At 54.3% G+C, this 24,696-nt stretch overlaps 1 protein-coding gene across 1 annotated transcript in view; it reads right to left on the reverse strand.

Moving 5' to 3' along the window:
• The window catches only part of CRYBG2 (crystallin beta-gamma domain containing 2), a gene marked incomplete at its 5' end in the record, with an annotated part of 32,753 nt that extends 12,355 nt beyond the window's left edge, over positions 1–20,398 (reverse strand). The window contains 6 exons of the mRNA XM_084652264.1: positions 53–171; positions 268–315; positions 2,621–5,075; positions 12,790–13,982; positions 18,823–18,910; positions 20,154–20,398. Of these exons, the coding sequence (XP_084508390.1) occupies positions 53–171; positions 268–315; positions 2,621–5,075; positions 12,790–13,982; positions 18,823–18,910; positions 20,154–20,398 (4,148 nt within the window). The remainder of the gene's footprint in view (positions 1–52; positions 172–267; positions 316–2,620; positions 5,076–12,789; positions 13,983–18,822; positions 18,911–20,153) is intronic.
• Positions 20,399–24,696: the final 4,298 nt, after the last annotated feature.

The raw sequence follows: 24,696 nt of genomic DNA on the forward strand, positions 1-24,696 counted from the left end.
CGTGCCATTGCAGGCAACCTTACGGTAGCAGAGCAGCCGGCGGTACGCTTACCCCCCTCGGACCACCCGGATGGAGATGGTGTGGGAGAGCTCCCAGGACGTAGCGTCAGCGACATCGCCCCAGATCTCCCTCTTCTGGCCCGCGAAGCCCGACTCGGAGAACAGAATGATCTGGAGAGAAATGACACCACCGCTAGCCTCAACTGCCTGCCCTGCCCCTGCGCCGGGCCGACGCCCCCACCCCAGCCCTGCCTACAGCATCAGTACCTTCCCAGGTCTCCCGTTGAGCTTCGTGGGGGGGTTCTTTGCCTCTTCCTGGAAAAAAAGAAAAGGATAACAGGATAAGAAGCGGAAGCAAATGGCACGTCCTCTGGAAAGAGCCGCGCACTTCGAGAAGGCTCCCTCGGTCCCATCTCGTCTTCTCTCGTCTGCCCCAAGATTCCTTCCTTCCACACACCTGGCATCCCATCATCTCTGTTCATCAGTTACCTCACCCACTTCTCTCCAGCTATCCAGCCCCTGTCCTACATGGCGGTCTCTCTAGCTATCCTCAGACACATCCAGCTAGCTAGCTCTCTCTCTCATACAGAGCTTTCCATCTATCCAACCCCATACACCTCTGTCTGTTTTTCCTTTATACTCAACCCTCTATCTATCCAACCCCATAGACCTCTGTCTGTCTATCCCTTATACACAGCCCTCTGTCTATCCAACCCCATACACCTCTGTCTGTCTATCCCTTATACACAGCCCTCTGTCTATCCAACCCCATACACCTCTGTCTGTCTATCCCTTATACACAGCCCTCTGTCTATCCAACCCCATACACCTCTGTCTGTCTATCCCTTATACACAGCCCTCTGTCTATCCAACCCCATACACCTCTGTCTGTCTATCCCTTATACACAGCCCTCTGTCTATCCAACCCCATACACCTCTGTCTGTCTATCCCTTATACACAGCCCTCTGTCTATCCAACCCCATACACCTCTGTCTGTCTATCCCTTATACACAGCCCTCTGTCTATCCAACCCCATACACCTCTGTCTGTCTATCCCTTATACACAGCCCTCTGTCTATCCAACCCCATACACCTCTGTCTGTCTATCCCTTATACACAGCCCTCTGTCTATCCAACCCCATACACCTCTGTCTGTCTATCCCTTATACACAGCCCTCTGTCTATCCAACCCCATACACCTCGGTCTGTCTATCCCTTATACACAGCCCTCTGTCTATCCAACCCCATACACCTCTGTCTGTCTATCCCTTATACACAGCCCTCTGTCTATCCAACCCCATACACCTCGGTCTGTCTATCCCTTATACACAGCCCTCTGTCTATCCAACCCCATACACCTCTGTCTGTCTATCCCTTATACACAGCCCTCTGTCTATCCAACCCCATACACCTCTGTCTGTCTATCCCTTATACACAGCCCTCTGTCTATCCAACCCCATACACCTCTGTCTGTCTATCCCTTATACACAGCCCTCTATCTATCCAACCCCATAGACCTCTGTCTGTCTATCCCTTATACACAGCCCTCTGTCTATCCAACCCCATACACCTCTGTCTGTCTATCCCTTATACACAGCCCTCTGTCTATCCAACCCCATACACCTCGGTCTGTCTATCCCTTATACACAGCCCTCTATCTAAACATCCCCATTCTCATCTATCTAGTCCCTATGTATGCATTCCCTGTGCATAGCCATCTATCTAATCTATCTACCTAATCCCAAACACTCCCATCGATCTCTCATCCAATATAATCCAGCTCTCCAGATCTATCATCCAATCATATCAGATCATCTCTCACTTGCCCCTATACCAGCTGCTGTACCAGTCTCTCTCCGGGACACTCCAGATTCCACGACTTACCTTACTCCACGAGCAGAAGGCAATGGAGCTACTCGTGGAGCAAGGTGCTGCACAGTTTGAGGAGGGGGTATCAGAATCGGCCCTTCTGTCCGTCCCAGAGTGGCTCATACCCAGCTGGGTGACCCTGTGTGCGTCATGACGACAGCGTCAGTTCTGCCCACGCCTCAGAGCCTCATCCTGATGGGTGTCTGCACCCCTGCCTCCCATTCTCCCCGTTGCTCTGCGTTCTCCCCAGGGCTCCAGAGGGGTGCAGGTCCTGGGGTCTGCCAGAGTGGAACCTCCCCCCTCCCTCACCCAGCTCACGTCAGCTAACCCCACCCCCACCAACACCACAAAGCTTCCCCCCTCCCTCCAAAGACCGACTTCACACCAATCACAAATATTACAAAGGCCAAACCCTGCTGTCCTTACTCACGGGGAGTTTTGCCTGAGTAAGGACCTCCTGAGCTGACCCATAACTGATGATGTTATTGGCACTGTTCACAATGATTATCAATGCTCTGCTTTGGGAATGCAGGTCCCACCAGTTTCTTTGTAGCTTTTCCCCATCAGCGGTGGAGCACAAGCTGCAGGGTCAGAGCAGCACAGTGGGACTGAGGGAGTTTCTAGGGTGCAGAACCCCCGGTGAGTTTTGATTCCCCTACCACCAGACGAGGCACTCAAGGGCATGGCATTATTGGGACGGGGGTGAGGACAAGCTGAGCTGGCTTCCTGCTCAGAGCTCTTGAGACTCACCTGACTGCGTAGTGTGGATTTACTCACCCCAGCTGCAGGGTGACCCAGCAACAGGGGAGGAGTATTTTTCTGCTCAGCCTCCATGAAGAGCAAAGGAATCTGGCCAGTGCTTTTGTCTATGCCTGGTGCCTTCTGAGGGTCCAGAGAGACTTGGACTCCAGCGGGGGAAGGCTCAGAGGTCAGCTGTTCACAGGGTTTCAACTGTGGTCCATTGGGTGGCATCCAGCCCTGCTCTCTGGCATTTAGCAGAGCCAGGTCAATTGGCGTGGGTGAGCTCCTTCCTTCTCGCTCCTTCTCCAGAGCTTTGAGCGGGGGCGTCACGGAGGAGATGTACCGCCTGTAGAGGAGGCTGCTGTCCAAGCGGGAGTAGGGCTTGTCTTCCGTGGGGATGGCCTTCTGCTCCCGGAGATCTGTCAGCAGGGAGGCGCCTTTGAGGATGTTAGCATTGAAAAGGATGCTTTGATTCCTGGAAGCCTTCTCGTCCCCTGGGGGCTGCCTCAACTTCCCCAGGAGGGACAGCGTCTTCTCCTCTATTTCAGTTGACATGTTTTCCCAGGGGTAAACTTTCCTGGTCTCCTCTTCGGCCTGTGGCTTATCAACCTTACTGAGATACGGGTTCTCTATCTCCTCCTCCTCCTCGGGATCCACGTTCTCCCATTTTGGTCCATTCTCCTCCAGATGCTTCTGTTCTGTCCGACCAAAGAGCTTGCTGAGGGCCTCCGGGAGGGGAACCTGGGACTTGGGAGCAATGTGATGCTCGTCAATGGGCGGCAGGGTAACGTATTTTCCACGCGAGGAAGAGCGCGATGGCCGGGAGATCTTGGGAGGCTTTCGGATTTCGGAGGGCTCCATGCTACGGAGGGTGTCCACCAAAAGTTCCATGTCCACAGACAGGTCGGGGTCCTCTTCTGCTGTCTCCTGGGGACTCCCCGTTGGCTGGGCGTGGCTCAAGGCTTCAGGGGAGGCCTTGGTCTCTTCAGATGAAATGTTGGACTCTTGTGCAGATCCCTCGGAGCTCCATGCTGGTTCATCCCCCTCACCCCTGACCTTAGCCTGGGAGGCCAACAGCTGCACGCCAGCTAAAGGTTCTGGATTGCCACTGTCTCCTTGGGCGCTATGTCCAGGCGAGCCAGCAGCATTAGACGTGCTCTCTGTCCCGGGTGCAGCTAACACGGCATCCGCAGTGCTTGGCATGCCGCTTTCCATTGCTGACCCAGCTGAGGCCGCGCCGCCCGGACCTGGCAGGCTGCCGTCCGTTTCAGATCCGCTCACAGCGAAGGGACTGTTCTGCCTCTGGGGTGCATTTATGCTGGTGCTAAAGGCGCCCAGCATGCCCCTGTCTCCTTTGGATTCAGTCACATCGGCGCCGCCGGCTTGAGTCATGCGGCTTTCTCCCTGCAAGCCAGCTGCAGAGCTACCAGCAGCCTCACCAAGGGCCATCTGGCTTCCACCAGCACACTGCCTGCTCCCTCGTGCGAATTCGCTTATGCTGGTGCTCTCCACGTTAGGCCCAGTGACTTCTCTTCCAGATCTAAACTCAACAGTGCTTCCAGCTTTGAGCATGAGGATTTCCCTTTCGGATCTAAATACAGTAATGCTGCCAGCATTTGGGATGTGCCATTGCTTTTGGGAACTGGTTACAGTAGTGATGCCAACAGCACGGGGCCCGTGGCTTTCTCCTGGGGACCCAATGGGCGTATTGGTGCCAATTTCACTGGGCTCGTGGCTTTCTCTTGGGGACCCAATGGGCGTATTGGTGCCAACAGCACTGGGCCCGTGGCTTTCTCTCGGGGACCCAACAGGTGTAGTGAAACCACCTGCACTGGGCATGTGGCTTTCTTTTGGGGACCCAATAAGTGTAGTGATGCCATTTGCACCGGGCAAGTGGCTTTCTCTTGGAGGTCCAGTGGATGCAGTGGTGCTGACAGCGCCGGGCAGGTGGCCATCTCTCTGGGATTCAGTGAGTGCAGTGCTATCAGCAGCCTGCTTTCCCCTTTCAGTCGGCCTCGTCTCCCTTTGAACTGGAGAATAGATTTGTGAGAACACGGGCGTGTGTTCAGAGAAATCCTGCCGCAGGCCGGGAGATGGGGAGCAGCTGCCGTCTGTTGGAGAAGGCAAGTCTGAAGATTCCCTGCCTATTGTTCCCTTCTCCCAGGCCTCCAGCAGCATCGACACCCGGGAGGGGCTGGCAGCAGCCTCTAACCTCCGTGACAGCAAAGAGACCTTGCGGAAGCCGGGCTTGGCCTCTTCCTCGGGCTGATCAGCAGGTGCTTTCTTCCAGCTGAACCAGGTGCTCCGGGTGGACTCTCCTGGCTTGGGGTGATGGGCGTGGGAGCTACCGCCAACCTTCTTCATCTCGTCTAGGCCCGTCCCAGCGTCACGGCCTCCCTCTGATTGAGCCTCCTCGCCTGCCGCCCCCGGGCGATCTCTGCACGGCCCAGAGGAGCTGGGGGAGCTACAAGGGGAGGAGAGAAGAGACACAAGAAGCTGTCAGTGCTTGGGCAAGGCCCAGAGCTCTCTGCTTTGGCTCTGTTCTCACTCACTGGCACTGCACCTGCACTGAGCAGCTACCATCTTGTAGAAATCACAACCCGAACCGAGTTCCTCCCCCTTTAATTAACTAACCTCAGATCAGCCCCGCCCCCCCGCCCCCCCCAATGAGCCTGTAGTAAGAGGCTACCGCGGCTTCCCCCACCAACCCCTCCGGCTCTGGGGGATGGATCACACCCCAGAACCTGGGTCATAGCCTGTTATGCAGTGAGAGTTTGTACATCAGGCTGGGCCACAGTGGAAATCAGGTGGGGTCCATCAGACATCACTGCCTCCCACTGGAGGAGCAGTCGCCCTAGGAGCCAGCCAAACATCAGACCAGTCATGTTGTTCCAGAACCAAGGTGCTGAGTGACACCTGTAAAAACCAGCTGGAAAACATTCAACCAGCATTTCCTGTGGGAGGGTGGAACAGAGCCAGCCTGGCCTGCCCTACCTGGTGCCTGAAGTTTTCAGGATGAGTCACCTGGGTGTCTGGGCCAAGCCAAGCCAGCAACTCTGCAAACAAAGGAGCCAGAAACCAACCAGCCAGGATACTCCCCTCCCCCTGAGGAAGCAGGAGTGGAGCTGCCTTTCCTCTGTTCTCTTATCTCCCCTGGGAAAGGACTGGCTTCCTGGGAGTTCCAGCTGTAGATTCCTCAAGAGGAAGGGAAACATTTTCATTAATATTGGGCCAAACTCAGCATTTATTCACGGCAAACTCCTGAGGAAGTCGACAGGTGAGTCCCTTTGCTAGTATTCCTTGGCAGCAGAGGGATCTCTTTACATAGGCATCGCCAGACTGGATCAGACCCGAGGTCTAGCTAGCCCATGGTCCTGTCTCTGACAGTGGTGGCACCAGATGTTTCCGAGAAAGGTGTAAGAAGAACCCCACAGTAACACACACATTCTGTCTAACCCCGTTCTCTAATACTCAGAGATTGGTGTACGCCCATCTCTTCCAAAACATTTGCTGTCATTTGCACGGCTAGCCACATAAATAGCTGATCCCACATTGAATCTTGCTAAGCTCTCGGCCCCGTTAAGTCCATGGCACTTTATGGACGTGCAGGAAGAGTGAACGACAAGATTAGACGTTCCTCCCGCCTGCCCATTGCAAAGACAACGTCCTCCTAGCTAAGCGCTGTCATCTGTTGGGGAGACTCTGTTCTTATGGAGCGTAGCTCCCCCAGAATAGTTGTATTACATGGTTCAGTTTACAAATAAGCAGCTGACAAGGCATCCCAATCAGGAACCTCCTGCATGACTCAGCGCGGGACAGGGCCCACACAGCAAAGTCCTACTGTCTGACAATCAGCATGTGCCTGTCCCCGCCCCCCTTCTGACAGCCCCTCCTCATTAGGATCTCAGACTCTGTGGCTCTCTGATCAGCTCTGGCTTACTACCACTTTGGTTTACCTTCTAGGCAGGTCTCCTTTTCATATTCACCCTTCTCCAAGGCCTTGTCTACGCCCCGCACTTGCGCTGATTTACCTAAGTCGCTTAGAAACTGATGCTGTAAAATCGGTCGAAGAGGCCCTGATATCTGTTAATATAAGTCCGTACGGCCTTGTCCACACATACAAATTGTACTGCTTTAGCAACACTGGGATCGTTAAAGAGCTACAACTGTCCCCTAGACTGGACACAGATATAAAGGGGCTTATAATTGTCCTAGTTATACCACAAGGAGTACTGGTTTTGAAGTTTTTCTGTTGTAATATCGCAACTTTCATGTCTGTAATCGCGTGACCAGAGAGATTGAAGTGTTCTCCGACTGGTTTATGAATGTTATAATTCTTGACATCTGATTTGTGTCCATTTATTCTTTTACGTAGAGACTGTCCAGTTTGACCAATGTTCATGGCAGAGGGGCATTGCTGGCACATGATGGCATATATCACATTGGTAGATGTGCAGGTGAACGAGCCTCTGATAGTGTGGCTGATGTGATTAGGCCCTGTGATGGTGTCCCCTGAATAGATATGTGGGCACAGTTGGCAACGGGCTTTGTTGCAAGGATAGGTTCCTGGGTTAGTGGTTCTGTTGTGTGGTGTGTGGTTGCTGGTGAGCATTCGCTTCAGGTTGCGGGGCTGTCTGTAGGCAAAGACTGGCCTGTCTCCCAAGATTTGTGAGAGTGTTGGGTCATCCTTCAGGATAGGTTGTAGATCCTTAATAATGCGTTGGAGGGGTTTTAGTTGGGGGCTGAAGGTGACGGCTAGTGGCGTTCTGTTATTTTCTTTGTTAGGCCTATCCTGTAGTAGGTGACTCCTGGGAACTCTTCTGGCTTTATCAATCTGTTTCTTCCCTTCCGCAGGTGGGTATTGTAGTTGTAAGAATGCTTGATAGAGATCTTGTAGGTGTTTGTCTCGGTCTGAGGGGTTGGAGCAAATGCGGTTGTATCGCAGAGCTTGGCTGTAGACAATGGATCGTGTGGTGTGGTCAGGGTGAAAGCTGGAGGCATGTAGGTAGGAATAGCAGCCAGTAGGTTTCCGGTATAGGGTGGTGTTTATGTGACCATCGTTTATTAGCACTGTAGTGTCCAGGAAGTGGATCTCTTGTGTGGACTGGACCAGGCTGAGGTTGATGGTGGGATGGAAATTGTTGAAATCATGGTGGAATTCCTCAAGGGCTTCTTTTCTATGGGTCCAGATGATGAAGATGTCATCAATATAGCACAAGTAGAGTAGGGGCGTTAGGGGATGAGAGCTGAGGAAGCGTTGTTCTAAGTCAGCCATAAAAATGTTGGCATACTGTGGGGCCATGCGGGTACCCATAGCAGTGCTGCTGGTTTGAAGGTATACATTGTCCCCAAATGTGAAATAGTTATGAGTAAGGACAAAGTCACAAAGTTCAGCCACCAGCTTTAAGAATAAATGGACACAAATCAGATGTCAAGAATGATAACATTGATAAACCAGTCGGAGAACACTTCAATCTCTCTGGTCACACAATTAAAGATATGAAAGTTGCGATATTACAACAGAAAAACTTCAAAACCAGACTCCAGCGAGAAAACTGTTGAATTGGAATTCATTTGCAAATTGGATACAATTAACTTAGGCTTGAATAGAGACTGGGAGTGGCTAAGTCATTATGCAAGGTAACCTATTTCCCCTTGTTTTTTCCTCCCCCCCCCCCTTCCTCAGACATTCTTGTTAAACCCTGGATTTGTGCTGGAAATGGCCCATCTTGATTATCATACACATTGTAAGGAGAGTGATCACTTTAGATAAGCTATTACCAGCAGGAGAGTGGGTTTGTGGGGGGAGAGAAAACCTTTTGTAGTGGTAAACACCCATTTTTTCATGGTTTGTATGTATAAGAACATCTTCTGTATTTTCCACAGTATGCATCCGATGAAGTGAGCTGTAGCTCACGAAAGCTTATGCTCAAATAAATTGGTTAGTCTCTAAGGTGCCACAAGTCCTCCTGTTCTTTTTGCGAATACAGACTAACACGGCTGTTACTCTGAAACCAGTTGTACCAGTGTATCAGTAAAAATTCACCCCCGTAACCGTACAAAACCGGTCTGTAGATCAGGCCTAAGCAATCAATTGAAGCTAAATTGATATGGGAGTCTGACTGAGTTTCAATGTTGTGTGTAAAAAGAACTAATAATAAAACCTAGCTTGTATCTTGCACTTTTCATCTGTAGATTTCGAAGCACTTGGCAAAGGAGCTCAGTGTCACTATCCTCATTTTACAGATGCGGAAACTGAGGCACAAGGCAGCAAAGTGACTTCCTCAAGGTCACCCAAGTCAGTTGGTGGCAGAGTGCCATTCCAATGCTCTGTCCACTAAGCCATACTAACATGTAGCACCTCCCCCAGCCTCCTCTTTCGGAGGGGGTAATTTGTATCGGTGCAAGTCCAGCATTCAGACAGACACGTACTGGAGTGTGGGCGTGAGTCACGTCCCGAGAAGCCGGAGCACTTGAATTTGCTGCTGCAATTAGGTTTTTAATAAAGATTCTTAATGAAGCTCCTGCGATTCACATAGGAGATCCCAGGCCATTAGCATCTGAATACTGAAGTTACAGTAACCTGACCAAATGCAGTTTGGGTGACCCCCTAACTACGCAGCACCTGCATGTTGGCAGGTGACTTTAAGGTGTTCCTTCCCTGCTCTAAGCAAACACAGTTTTAGCCTGAGCTCTTTAACTATTTGGATGGCTTTTCAACCCAGAACAATCCTTGTCTGCTGGGCTGCCTCAGTAGAAAGCTACAGACAAATCTCAGTTCCCTGTGCCAGATTTCCAAAAGATCTCAGGGCCAGATTGCCACCCACAACCCGCAGCTGAGGCTGGCATCATCAGATTCTTTGGACCCTGGGCAATCAGCCTCCAGCCCAGACTAAGGCATGGGAATGGGGTTAATCTCCTCACAGCAATGGACAGAAGCCATGTGGCCTGGCTCATACCAGTAGAGCAGTGACCTTCGACCACGTCACCCATGAGGTGCTGCTAACTTTGCCTAAGGCCCCTATTCTTCTAGTATCTGAGCACCTCACAATCTTTAATGTATTTATCTTCACTCACCCCTGTGAAGCAGGGCAGTGCTATTATCCCCAATGTATAGATGGGGAACTGAGGCACACATAGGCTAAGTGACTTGCCCAGGGTCACACACAGGAAGACTGTGGCAGAGAACTGAACACTGGTTTCCCGAGCCCTACACTAGTGCCTTAACCACTAGACAAGCCTTCCACTTCTGAAAACTCCAGTAGGGGACCTGGCAGGTCTGGACAGTATCACTTTAAACCAGTTCCATTCACTCCTGTCCACAGGGACCCAAAGTGTGGCACCGCCAGATTGTCCCATCTCAAAGGGACTCCCAGCTCTGGAGTCCTGTAGTCTTTGTTTAGTGATTACAGAAAACTGCTTGGGGCAATCGTGAGGCAGGATGGGCTACAGAGCCATCACCGTGCTGATGGCGCACTGATCTCCAGCTGGCCCCCGACGGAGCTCTCTGTCTGCTCGCCCAGAGTCTGGCTGAGATGGGTCCCTGGAGGCAAGCATCAAACAGATAAGATGGAGCTGATGCTGGCTTGCAAAGGAAGCACTGAGCAGCTGGTTAAGCCTGTGGCCACTCCCTCAGATGCAGGCATCTCCCTGTCTATTGCTGAGGTGGCTCCCAATCTCTGGGGTTTGGCAGGTGCCTGCCACTGCCCCTAGATGCCCAGATTGCTTCAGTGGCCAGAGACACTTTCTTTCCCCCACAGTTGGTCAAGGGCTGGCACATTGCTTCCTTCGGGATGCAGGCCTCATCATGGTCCCCTTCAGAACGGACCACCAGCTCTACCTCAAAGGCCACCTGGAAGCTTTGGCTACTGCAGAAAACGTCTTGCCACCTGCCGAGCAAAATGAGCTGGCGTGAGCGCATCACAGCGGTGCTCCACTTCCTGGTGAAAGGGAAGGTGCTGGTTACAGGGCCCAAAATGACACAAGCCCAGGTTACCTAAGAAACTGACTCTCCCCCCTGACTCACCCCACCATTGGAAAACTCGGGCTGTCTGTCCCAGGAAGGAGTCAGAGGTTGGGAATTCTCAGCAGCAGCCTCTGGCTTCTGGAATTCATTCCCGCCAGAAATATGGCTCATCCCGGACCTGGTGACATTTAGAAGAGGTTGCAAGGTGCATCTTTGTGTCCAGCCCTCCTGCTGACTGTGATCACGAAGAACCCTGGTGGGTGAGGTAGTAGCTTTTACTGGACCGACTGAGAGCCCTGGCATTTAACCGACTGACTTAGTTTCTCCGAGTCTACCCTTTAAAGCTGCAGTACCATGAGATGCATTTACTGACCTCCTTCATAAAGGGCTTTGAAGTCCACTGATGAAAAGTGCTACATACGAGCTAGGTATTGAAGTCTTTAAACCATAATTTGAGGACTTTGGTAAGTCAGTCAGAGGTTAGGGGTCTATTACAGGAGTGGGTGGGTGAGGGTCTGTGTCCTGTGATGTCCAGGAAGTCAGACTATGACCATGATGGTTCCTTCTGGCCTTAATTCTGGCCTTATCGTTATGATTCCCAATGTGGATAGTTAAATGCTCCTAATCCAAACTGTGTAAAGGGCCCCGAAATACCATGCACCCTAGAGCTGCACCCAAGGGTGCTAGAACTAGGGCTGCTGGGGTGTAGCAGCGCCCCCTGGCTTGAAGTAGTTTCCATCATATCCAGGGTTTACAGTTTTGGTCAGTGGCTCTCAGCACCCCCCACTGTACAAACTGTTCCAAAGCCACTGGACACACACAACAATAAATCGCGACTTCAGCTGTGCCAATCAGCATCAGTTGAAATGGACCTGCAGACTCATGTCACCCAGGCCACTGGACAGGCATCAGAGGTAACAAGTTCCAGCCACCACTTACTGGGGCTGGCTTTGAACCGGTGACCTCGAGGAAGAGCCCCAGCTGTCTTCTGCCTGTTTCTGGTCAGCTGACATTTCATGACTTTGTTGTCTACCTTTGGGGGCTTCCCCTGGCCTGAACCCCAATAGTCCATTGATGGAGCCATGTTTTCAACAACAGCAAACTCCTGTGACTCCCTTGTTCCTACAAAATACACGTCTGCACGCAGAAAGACTGAGCTGCTCAGGTAACAACCCCAGACATCTGGACACACAATGATGGGCTGGCTGCCCAGTGGAGCCTAATGGAAATCCAATCTGCAGCCAGCGCCCTGTGGTCTTTAATGCAAAAAAAAAGGTCATGATCCATGCTGCCTGAAAGGACTTGGGCCAGAGGGTTTGCTGCCAGAGAGACTGCATTAAGAATTCGGGCAAGGCTGGTTAATCTCAATAACTGGCTCCAATTTTTCCCCCCCTCCTGCTTGGCAGAAGTGCTGGCTGGTTGATTCCATCTCAGCCACAAAGTCACGACAATATTTAAAATAGCCTCAGACTCGGACCGAAACCCTCCGGCAGCGTGACCCAGACTCATCCCGGATGCCAACACTCCCGGCTGTTAAAAGCATTTGGGGTGAACAGGCTTGCAAACCCCTGGGGAAAGCCCCCCTCCCAAAAGGAGCATGACTGGGACAGGAGGGTTCATCAGCTGAACGGGGGGCTGGATCCCCGGGTTGGAATGTAGCCATATATATATCTATATATATATTTGTAATCCAGGTTGTTTCTTGATGCCTCAGGCAGGTTGAATTCTGCTCTCCAGCCCCAGGAGTCAATCTAGTGTAACTCCACTGCCTTCGCGCTCACTCTGCATTGACACCCATGGAACTGGGAGCTGAATCTGGCCCTGCATTTTTAGAGCTGAGGCCCCCAGATCCGACCCCCATCCCACCAGGATTTATACAGGCCCAGAACTCGGGGAGCCCTTTTCACTGTTTTTATGAATGAGTGGCTTGGTTCTCAGCAGGGCTGAGTCCCCATCCCCCGCATTACGTCAGTGGGCACACCGGCCCTCTGCGAACCCGGCCAGAGGTTCCTCTTGTTGGGTCCCTTCCCAGCTGCTCAGGGAAAATGAGTTAGGCAGAGGTGGAGAGAGCTCAGGTGCCAAGGATGGATACAGCTCCCAGTGTGGGGCACAGAGACACTCTGGCTCCATTCTGCGGAGACATGCCTCCCTCCCCAGTTCTTGCCGACCTGGGCTGGCCCAGGTTCCTTTCAAAACCTGTTTCCTCACGTACCTGCTGGCCGGGGCTCCTGCCACGCGGACGGCTCTCCCCTCTGCTGCCGAGAGGTCCCTGCCGTGGCACAGGCTCTGTTCCTGCCCGTCCCGTCTCTGCCTGGGGCTGGGCTCTGATCCTTGCAGAGGTGTCACCAGGCACCCTGGGACTGGGCGGACCTGCCCGGTCACCCCAACAGTACCCTCCCTTTGCCGCGTGAAGGTTTGGAATTCCTTGTGTGCTGCCAGCTGGAGAGCCGGTCTGGCTGGTTCCCCATGACATTGCTCATCCATTTTCTGCAACTCAGCAATCCCCTGAGAAACTCCTGCCTCCCCAGGTGACTTCGCAGCTCCGTGAGAACCCGGTCCATTCCCACAGACCCTAGGCCGATCCTCTGCTCCGCTCTTCGCACCCTCTTCCTGCTCCTTGGTCAGAGTGATCATTACCTCGTAGCGGATCTTCGCAGGCCTCTTGGCAGGGGCGGGTTCAACCCCACGGATATTCTCCAGAGGCCATTCCGGGTTCTCCCTGCCTATTGCAGGGTCCTCTGTCCTGCTGATCCGATTATAGGCAGGGCTGGTGAATGGACAAGTCTCTGGTTCAGAGATGGATTCTCTGTGGCCATGGCTCACATGGTCTGGCTGTCCCGCCACCTTAGGGCGGAAGGTCCCTGAGTCTAAATACTCTTGGAAAACTCTTTCAGCCCACTCTGTCAGAAGCTCTGAGGCTCTGCTGGGTTCCTCCTGGGCAGCTGGAAGCTTGTAGTCTTCCTCCTGCGTCTCAGGGCTGGTGGGGAAGTCCAGAGAGGAGCTGCTGATGGAAACAGACCCTCCCCAGGAACTCCCATCTTCTTTGCCCAGCAGAGAGTCAAAGGATGTGAAGATTTCCACCTGGCTGGGTATGGCTGGCTTCGAGTTCCCTGTGTCCCTGGGCCAAGCAGATGGCTCTGCAGTCTCTTGCTCTCTGGCCAGGTTCCCAGCAGAGCACAGGTCAAGCCGGCCTGCCATATCCAAATCACTGCCGACCGCTGGTCTCTGTAGCCGCCCGAAAGGCCAGGGCTTGCCCAGTGAGCTCCCCAGGTGTCCCGTACCACCAGCGCCGGTGCCTGAGAGCTCCAGATGGCTGCTTTGCCGCCTCCGCCAGGGCAGGGTCCCAAACGTCCGCAGGAGGCCGTTCCTCCAGAGGTCGGACTCCGAGTAGCTGAGAGCATGCAGCTGTGGGGGGAAGGAGAGGGAATCAGGAGCGGGTGCACAGGCAGGAGGCAGTAAGCAGCCACTAGTGTGCTCCATCCCCACACAGCAGCACGGAGGTGCTGGCTAGCAGGAGCACCAGCGAGAGCCCCTGCCCTGCGCCAAGGCTCACAAGGGCAGGATCCTGCACACGACTGGCCTGGAGGCTGGAATTCTGCGTGTGTCCCCGCACCCCTTGCAAACGCTTGGTGTCGCCCAAGCGCCCCTGGTTCTAGAACTGATTCACGTCCACGCTGCTGGGTTTGATCGGAGCAATGGGGGAAACTCCAGATACGCTCCAGCATCCTAGTGCTGGCATCCCAGCCCTGCAGGGCGCCTATCCGCCGGACAGGGGCAGCACGGGCATCGGCAGGGCAGTGGGGGAGTGGAGTAGACCTCACCCGGCCCTGCCTGGGCAACTTAGCGCTGATCCAGGCAGGCCTGCCCCGTCTCCACGGCTCGTTCAACCCTTAGCCTCTGCTGAGTCAACAACACAAGAGCTAGTTGTGATGTCGCTTTGTCACAGCGCACTGGACTCACACTCCCGCTGCCTTCCCATTTGCTTCACATCTATGGGGATGAGATCTGGTTTCTGGCTGGCCTGGAACCGGCAAGTGAGAGAAGATCCAGAACCCAGAACCCATCTCCTGAGCCACCTTCTCCCAGATAACTGCATTTCCACAGTGCCTGGGGCTTGCCAGCTCCTGCCTGTGGGTCTTCTTCAACAGTGCATCGTGATCCCTGTGCAGAGACGGCTCCCACATGGGGATCTCTGTTAACAGGGGCAGGCGGGCAGACCTGCATCTCAGCCAGATTCTCCAGCTGGTAAAGGAGGGAAGTGGAAAGTGTGAGCCCAGGAGACAGCTGGTCCAGCAGGGGCAGGATCAGAGTGTCCTTCCCTTGCTCCCACAGAATCAAGGCAACTCCAAGAAATGAACAAGAACTCAGGCCCCGCAGGGGAGGGGATCCAGGAGGTTGGCCAGCGCCCCTCATTTTGTCTCTGGCTGTCAGTTTCGGCAGCTCCCGTGCAGATCAGCGGTGCCGCACAAGAGGTGGGAGGGTTCCTAAGAGAAAGCCCTTCTCCCAGTTGCTGGGGGAGTGGAGTAGACCCCACGCTCTAGGAGATCTTTGTGCTCCTGTCACTCAACAAGGCCTGTCCCCTGTCCCACTGGGTTAGGTCAGGGACTCCATGTCCCTGGACTATGGGAGCTCCTAGTCACTGAACGAGATCCCAGCCCAACTCACAGGGAAAGTCCTAACCTCTGACTCAGCAACTAAGGCGCTGGTCCCTGTGTCACTGGACCAGGTCCAAGTCTCTGTGTCGCTGGATTATAGTAAATCCTGCTCACTAGAGGAGATCTCAGTCCCTGGGCTAATGCGGGAGGCCTGGGCTCCTGATCCAGCAGATAGGAGGTAGCCCCTGTGTCCCTGTCTCTGGGGACGTGCAGGCTGGCAGCAGAAGGGATCTGACATGTAGCAGCAGAGCGAGCACCAGCCTTACATAATCCCCATTGGCCCCTACACCGTACCAAGCAGCTAGTGGTCCCACTTGCCCCAGCTGAGCCAGGCTAGGACGTAGCTCCAGCCTTCCCCTGGGGCAAGGCGCTGAGCAAACAGCCAAAGGGGCTCCACCCTCCGGAGTCACTGGTGCAGCAGGAAGGAGCTGAAGCTATTAGACACAGGCCAGTGGAGCACACCTGTTCCACAGACACCTGGGGAGATTAGATCCCCCACTTTCACACGTTCCCTCACCCACCCCATGGACAGCTTCCAACGAGAATGGTGCTAACACCAGGAGTGACTCGCGCAGCCCAGAGCAGGGACCGGGATTGGGGCAGGTTTCTCTCCTTTAATAGATACTGGGTTGTTTTCTGCCCTGTAACGTTCCTAGGCGTTCACTGGGCTGATGGGCTCTAGAGCCAGGCTCTGCGCAAACTCCCCACCAACGCCCCTCAGCTCTGATGAACGGGCTGGGGTAGCAGCGTCTCTGCTGAAGTTTGGGGATCCCTGCACCGTCCCTGAGCAAATTCTTCTCTGGAGTCGCAGATCCCTGCTCTGACGGAACGCAGGGAGCGGAGGAGAAACGTGCAGGAACCCCAGAGCGGGTGTGTTTCTAGAGGAGGCCTCAGGATGTTTGCCATGGGAACAGACCAGGTTGTAGATACAATCAATGACTGCCATAGAGTGTTGCCCACTCTCACAATTTTATCATGAAGCTTGTGACATTTCGTGGTTTTCTTAAAGCCCCAGTTCCTGGAGTCAGGTGATCACACGAGACTCTCAACTTCCATTAAAACGAAAGTAAGTGCCTAGCCCTCATGATTGCTGAGAAAAGCCCTTAAGCACAGACAGAAGGCCCATAAAAAGAACCCATCATTTATTGGTTTTTAAAAATCTCATGAGAGTTTAAGCCCATCTCATGATTCTGCGGGGCTGACTTATGGTTTTTGGCCACTTGTGATTAGCAGTACTGGCTCCACTCTCTAACTGTACTCCAAACCAGCCTCAGTTACCAAACTACTTCCAATTCAAATCTTCCCCTGATGGTTTCTGCTCATCTGCTTGCCCTAGCATCACAAACACCCACAGAAGGAACATCATGGTGGGGGATTTGGGGGCCCCATTAAATGATGGGAAAAATCCCATCCTCTTACAGCCATGTCCCTGCAAAGCACAGCCTAGATCGCACATGCTCAGTTCCTGCCGCGGCGCCAGGCTAGGTGTCTTGCAGATATTATTTACCATGATGGATGGACAGACAGGTGAGAGACAGAGGGAAACACAGACAGAGAGAGCTGGAGAAAATATATAGATGCGCATATGCTTTCCCCAATTAGGGGAGCTCGTCCCTCCCCAAAGCTGTCCCAGCCCAATGGCTTTCAGTGGGGTTTAGTGATGGGCCCATGTGTTTCCCCCCAGACCTCCCTGTTTATGGCTTTAAAATGCTAGCCGGGTCAAAGCATGGACAGAATTACATGGGAAACAGGAAATTCCAAAAAGAACGAGGAGTACTTGTGGCACCTTGGAGACTAACAAATTTATTTGGGCATAAGCTTTCGTGGGCTAAAACCCACTTCATCAGATGCATGCAGTGGAAAATACAGTAGGAAGATATATATACACAGAGAAGATGAAAAATGGGTGTTGCCATACCAACTCTAATGAGACTAATCAATTAAGGTGGGCTATTATCAGCAGGAGAAAAAAAACGTTTGTAGTGATAACCAGGATGGCCCATTTCCAACAGTTGACAAGAAGGTGTGAGTAACGGTAGGGAGAAAATTAGCATGGGGAAATAGTTTTACTTTGTGTAATGACCCATCCACTCCCAGTCTTTATTCAAGCCTAATTTAATGGTGTCCAGTTTGCAAATTAATTCCAGTTCTGCAGTTTCTCGTTGGAGTCTGTTTTTGAAGTTTTTTTGTTGAAGAATTGTGACTTTTAGGTCTGTATATATATATATATATATATATATATCTTCCTCCTGTATTTTCCACTGCATGCATCCGATGAAGTGGGATTTAGCCCATGAAAGCTTATGCCCAAATAAATGTGTTAGTCCCCAAGGTGCCACAAGGACTCCTTGTTTTTTTTTGCTGATACAGACTAACACGGCTGCCCCTCAGGAAATTCCAAGGCATTGCTCTGATTGTCCTGTAGTACTCCTGAGCTCCCAAGAGAGGGAACCCTCGCCCCACAGGAAATGGCCCTCAGCCTGCTGCTTCTGCAGAAGTCAGTGAGATCAGCAGGAAGGGAGAAAGGCACCCACAGCAAAGCTATGGTGAATCCCCAGGGGGTTTGGTAACTAGAGTAAGGGATGGTTGGGGAGCCAGGACTGCTGGGTTCTGTTCCTGATTCTCCCCTGCTTTGCGCCTTGTGTCACCAATTTGCTCCTGTGGAGAGCGAGTGTGAAACACCACCCAATAACAATAACTGACACCTCGAGGCTGGAGAGAATCTGTCCCCCAGGGTCACTGATCCTGGCAATTTCCCATCCCTGTGCTTTAGTTTCCCCATCTGTCACCGGGGAAACGAGACTGCCCCACCTCCATGGGGACGGGTCTGGGGCATCACTCATTAACGTTTGTGATGCGCTTTGCGAGCCTGGAGCATCTGTCTCTCTTGAAGTGCAAAATATCATTAATCAGTGATGCCCCACGCCCACAAGCCTCACTGTACCAGCACAGACCCTTGCCCGCGGAAAGCAGCCAGACAAGCCTCTGGGATACTCCCCTCCCTGGATGGAGGAGGCCTCTGATGGGAGAGGCACAGAAGGCTGCAGTTCTGAAAGCAGGATCCCTCCTTCTGGGGATTTCAAGTACAATTATCCCCATTTACAGGTGGGGAAACTGAGGCACACAATGATTCAGCAACTTGTCCAAAGTCCCAGAGCAGGTGAGTGGCAGAGCCAGGAAGAGAACCCAAGTCCCTGGGTCCCCTCTTCAACCACTAGACCACACTCCATCCCAGCTGGAGAACCTGTCTCCTTAAACCTCACATGTGCCAGGGCGGCCAGCCTCAACAGCCGGGCCAGCCTCAGGCATGTGCAGTGGAGCAGACTGGCCACGGCCTTGCGCTCTGAGCGGCCCAGTGCCCCTGCTGCCAGCAGCACAAAGGGCCGAGCGACCCCGGGGTCACGTGTTGGAGAATCGGGCAGGCCTCTGGGTATCCGTTACCAAAGGAAGGAGAGTGACCCGCTGGCTCTGCCCAGGGGAAGCTCACAGGCCTCTCCACAGCGCCTTCTGCCCCAGGAGCTGAGCCATCCCACACGCCCCAGGCCAGACACTTATCCTTTCCACAGCCATTCACGCCAGAGAGGCCTCACCTTCGAGGATGACTTCCGGGGCCCGCTGGGATGGGGGTGCTCCTCGCTGCGTCTTCCCCCAGCGGAGATCTTGTCCTCCTCGGCCATCCTAGAGTGAAGCGCAAAGTCCATGGGAGACAGTGGTGCTAGTGATGGGCCCAGAGCCCAACCTGCCTGACCTCGGGGAAAGCGCTGAATCCAAACTGCCTGGCTCAGACCCCGCTCCAGGTGGAAAAAGGGGAGTACCTGGGCTTTTCAGTTGTCTCCCAACGATCTCAGACCATCATGAGAAGAACCAACGTTTCTCTCAGAAGGCAGAACCCTCCAGTCTATGAGCACAGGCTCCCTCGACTCTATCTGGAGGGACTTTGCTGCCCACTTCCCCATCCCATCGGGTAGGACAGGAATGCATCTTGTTTGGCCTGGGTGTTGGCCTCCTGAATCTACAGCCCATTCTGAGGGGTATAGGCTGGACACCTTGACTTTGAGGTTCACATGGACCAAGCACCATGGATTCAAGCTATGTACAGACCAGATACTGCAAAAAAGATCATGCTGAATGAAGGTGTATATGGACCAGGCAGCGGGACTGTATCCCTTGTGTATGGACCAGATACCCTGACTGTGAGATGCACGTGGACAGGATGTATTGACTGCTGGGGTGTGTATTGACTGGATGGGTTACGTTACTCCAAGCACTGATTAGATTCTGAAACCACCAGGTTGTATGTGGTCTGGACACGGTGACTACAAGCTTGGACCCATTAGGAAAGGGCCTAGCAGGCCAGATAGCGACCTGTTCACACAAAGGCGACACGGACAAGAATTCAGCCCCCTTCCTCAAGCGTGCCAGCCTAGGGGCTGCTCCCGCTTCCTTATGGGCTGGGAATGAAAGACAGACCCAGATCCTAGTCTCCTATCAAACCTCCCCAGGCTGACTCAGCAGCGGGACTGCTTCCCAAAAGGGCTCCTATAAACACCCCAAGAGCAAAGGAGGCCCAATCTGTACGGCCACAGCTCAGCACATCCCTGGGTGGGGAGCGTGTGAGGGGGATAAACGTTCACAGCTGAACGCGGAACATGCCCCTAGTCCGCACACACGCCTAGCCCTGTGCCCGCCACAATCACAACATGCACATGGAGAGACGTGCCCACCAGATGCAACACGCCTTGTCAGGCACATGTGAAAACACACCTATACACACATGCCTGTTACAGTCACTCACGTGCACACACAAACCCACCCGTCGCACTGAGGGGCGTGCAGTCGTCCCCAGGCCCAAGCTAGCACACCCCTTCTCCCGCAGCCAGAAGCTGCAGCTCACCCATTGCCCGCCTCCGGGGGGGCTCACCTCTGCAAGGACCCCTGCAACGTGCTCCTCTTCTCTTTCCTCCTGCCCTTCCCTTTCCCATCCTGGTGGCTGGCAGCTCCTGGGGCGCTGGGGCCATCCCAGCTGCCCTCCTTCCTCTGCAGCTCTGTCAGGCTGATCTCACTTCTGGAGAAGAGCTGGGCGAGCCGCCTCCTGATGCCCCCTTTCTTGGCTCTGGGGGGGTCCCGCTGCGGGGAGCCCGCCTGGTCCTCGGCCCTGAGAGACATTAGCAACCGGAGGGCTAGAGGCCAGTGGAGGGTGGAGCTGGGAGCACCGCTCCCCACGCACCCAGCCGGCAGGGACAGACAAGCCTCCTCTTGCTCCCTCCTTTTCTTAGCCAGGAGCCGGCATGCGACCCACCTGGGAGAATCCGGGTGTGTGTGCTGGGGAGGGAGCGGGGAGTAACTCCTGCTGCGGCAGTGCTGACAGATCCAGCCGTGCCCAGCTGGGAGCACGGCTAGAGCGGCCCCGGGAGGACTGTGGGGCCCAGGCGGAGGGCCTGGTTACCGGGGCTGTTACCTGGCATTGGGAACTCGAGCCCGGTCACATGAGCGCGACCGCAGCCTGGAGACAGGTGTTCAGCGTAACCGCCCAGGGAAAGTGGGAAAGTGCCCAGCCCAGGCCTCAGACGGTGTGTGGCAGGTGTGGGGCTGGGATTTGAGACTCAGTAGCTCCGGGAAAGGATCCTACCTGCTGTGTGTTTGTTTAGAGAACAAACAAGGCAGATCTCAGCAGCCCGGGTCCGAGGGGAAAGTCTCACCTAGGCACTGACTCAGAAAACAACAAACAGTGAGGCAGGCTTCCACCTTTCGGAGGCCGATCCAGCCTCTCCAAAGGCTGAGGGGCTGGATCAGGCCCATCTCTACTAAGCAGGCCAGGGGAGATCGAGTGGGTGCTCTCATGGATCTTTTACATCCCTCACTTGGGTAGAGGAGACCCCTCTAAGGAGCCCCCTTCCCCTGCGTTATCAGGAGGGGAAGGGGGCTAAATTTGATCATTACCCCCATTTCCCAGATTTTGGGGTGACTTCCCAAGTCTAGTCTGAGACGCAGTACCTGAGTGGGGGCAAGGGAACCCTGGCGCTCCTGGCTCCCAGCCCCACTAGCCGTATCCTCCAAAGAGCCTATCTGTTATGAAGTGGCAGAGCCTTATAACAAATCTTCAGTCCACTGTCTCTCCATATTCCCCCTCATGGGGAGGTTGTGCCCTAGATAAAAGTCTGGGAAGGGGTCTTTTGGGCATTGTTAATAATAATTAATAACTTACATTGATATATTTACCTAAAGGATCCTAAAGCACTTTATATACGGATCACTTCATCCAACGTTGTAATGCAGCCACCTCTGGGGTGGAGCACAGCAGCTGTTTTGCTACATACAGCAACACTGCACAACAGTTTAGGACAGGAAGTGAGGAGGAATGCTGTATCCTTTGCAAATCCTAGGGGGATTTCGGGCTGCAGATTGCAGTTCCCTGAGTTGGAATTTAGCCACAACAATGGGGTTAATATCTCCACGCAGGCAAAAAGTGCCTGGGATCTTTAATGACCATAGCTATGCAAACCCAAGGCCAGGGCTCTCAGTTGAAAGATGGCTCCCCCAGCAGCACCACTCCCACTCATGGAAGACGGGGTGCTGGCTCAGCACTGACTCACTGGAAACAGACTCACCAACTTCAGTGTCTGCTGCCAGGTGGGTCTCCCATCCAGGGGCTGAAACCCAGCCCAGGCCTCCTTAGCACATGGCACTGGAGAAGGTCGCACCCCAAGGTGATGCTGTTGTATGGAGGGCACTACTATGTGGAACTTACCCCATGGGTCCCAACCATTGGATCTCAAAAACAGGGGGGGACTGGCAGCACGGGCGCCCCAGAAAATGAAAGCTAACAGGCCCAGGTGGCCCCTCTAGTGGACCCCACCCCATTGCCATAGCTCTGCCCCAGTGAGAGTGGGAGCAAGGCCCTGGAAAGTCTGTGGAGCCCAAGCAGAGGGACCCGTTACCAGGGCTGTTACTTTGAGCCCTATCACATGGGTCCCCCTAGGGACACCCCACACAAGGGCCACTGGCCGAGCTGGTGGGGAATTTATTACCACTCCATGTGGGTAGGCTGGGCTTTCCCACCCCTGCCCTCTTGCTCCCTGCATTCCGGCAGGCTGGGGTCTGCCCTAAAGGTGGAGGTTTAAGCTCCCACCCACCGGAGCTGAAGACTCTGCATAGCACACCGGGGCCCTGCCATCTTCACCCCTGCAGGGTGACAACAGTGAGGGCCCCCTCCCAGAGCAGTGGGTCTGGTAGCAAACAGCCCATTGAGATGGCTGGTGCAGCTCAGCCTTCTCAGAGCTCTTGGTTCAGGCTCTCTGCAGACTCAGGAAGCCGCCACTGCACTGGTTGTATTCATGGTGCAGCTTCAAGTTTTTCTTGGCCCCCACGAGGGCCGGAAACGTAATTCTTTTACAAATGAAAGCTGAGCTTTGGGCAGCAGCAGTGACTTTAGTCCCAGGCAGAGGCCTATGGGGCCCATGGCTTAATCCAGCCCTGAATGCTGGTCATGTCTTTCATGCCAAAGCATCCCAACATCCCCTCGCAGAGGCAGCACCAGGGAATGAATGCACCAGGCTGAGAGTCCTGGAAACCTGAATCCTCTGGGTATTAATATTATGATGTCTGATGTGTACTGCAGTCATGCCCAAGAGCCCCGCTCCTGCCCCAGGACTCCATTGGGATAGGTGCTGTACAAACACAGAACCAAGAGACACATGGTCCCTGCACCAAAAAACTGCCTCCTCTCTTGGCCAGTGTGCTTCAGCCCTGCATTAGAGGGACCCCATCTAGGACCTAGAGGGGAGCTCAGTCTCCGAGACCCACTCAGTGGGTCTGCCCACAAGGGGGCCAGTCAGTGCCAGTTGAGAATGGGGGTGGGGATTTGAGATGTGGACACCTGGTGTGAGACGCCCCAAACATTTCACACAGGCCATTGGCCTGTCACCGCAGCCACCAGGCTGGCCTGGCACTATTGACCCGAGTCACCTTCAGCAACCTTCAGATGGGAAAGACCCTGTAGGTCAGTGCCGGTCCGCTGACCCACCCAGAGCCTTGCTAACCTATCCGGACTCATCCCTGCTGCAAGTCCTGGGGTGGGGCTTGTGAGCCGCAGCCTCAGTCTGTCACTGAGTCCCTCTCGGGGTCCCTGAATTCTGTCCCAGCAGCCTGAAAAGGGGGTCTGAGAGTCCAGCGGAGAGCGGGAGGGAGCCAGGAAACATCAGGAGGCCAGGCAGGGGCTGGGAGATACACCCCAAAGGCAGGACTCAACAGGGGCTGAATTAGGCTGGGGACGGGCCCCTGAGGGAGGCGCTGGGAGCGCTACTGCTTGGGACTTTCAAAACCAGGCTGCCTCCTGCCCCTCAGAGCCAGATCCCCCCGGGGCTCTGCTGTACCCGGGGGCAGTACAAGGGCATCGCAGTGTTTGCAGTCAGGTCACTAGAGCCACATGAGACAAGCACAACGGGCAGCGTTTTCTAAAGCACTGAAAATCCCCGGAGCTTCTGCAACGGAGAGCGACCAGGGTGCTTTAGAAAACCCTTCCCCGCACCAGCACAGATGGGGTGGCCAGTGCCAGCCCAAAGCTCTCAGAGCTGGGCCGAGGGTAAAAGTGAAGGACCAGCGGGGGGGATCGCCTTCCCCCGAGCCTGGGGAAATCAGGCATGAGAAGTCCCTGGGGATGGGGCCGGCCAGCAGGGTGCGGGCACCCAAAGCCACGTGAAATAATGGGAAGTGAATCAGGGCCAGTGCAGGGATTGTAAAATGGGAGCCAGTGTGTGCTGGGGGCAGATGTGACGCCCACCAGACCGAGCAGCTTTCTAAAGGGACAGAGACGCTCCCAGGACTGCAGGCTGGGAACTCGCCGCTGCTCTGGACTCCAACCCAACAGAGCGTGGGAGTGGGAAACCCTGCTAACCAAACGGGAAGTAAGGGAGAGGCGGACATGGCTCCAACCCATAATACTGTGATTAACCCAGTTAACCCCCACTTGACTATGGGCACATTGGCATGGGCTATCACCAGTGCTGGCTGGGCTCTGAAGTGAGCTTTGTCCTGTGGTCTCACTTTATTCCAGCGGCTCTACCTGGAGGCTGGCAACCTCTCTCTCCAGACCAGTGGCTCTCAACCAGAGGTCCGGGGCTCCCCCGGGGGGCTGCAAGCAGGTTTCAGGGGGCCGCCAAGCAGGGCAAGCGTTAGACTGGCTGGGGCTCAGGACAGAAAGCTGAAGCCCCACCTCATGGGGCTGAAACCTAGGGTTGCCAACTTTCTAATGGCACAAAACTGAACATCCTGCCCTGCCCCTGCTCTGAGGCCCCACCCCCGCTCACTCCATCTCCCCTCCCTCTGTCACTTGATCTCCCCCACCCTCACTCACTTTCACTGGGCTGGGACGAGGGGGGGTTGGGTGAGGGAGGGGGAGTGAGGGCTCTGGCTGGGGGTGTGGGCTCTGGGGTGGGGCCAAGGATGAGGGGTTTGGGGTGCAGGAG

Source organism: Lepidochelys olivacea (assembly GCF_965140295.1).
Source record: "Lepidochelys olivacea isolate rLepOli2 genome assembly, chromosome: 19".
Lineage (NCBI taxonomy): Eukaryota > Metazoa > Chordata > Testudines > Cheloniidae > Lepidochelys > Lepidochelys olivacea.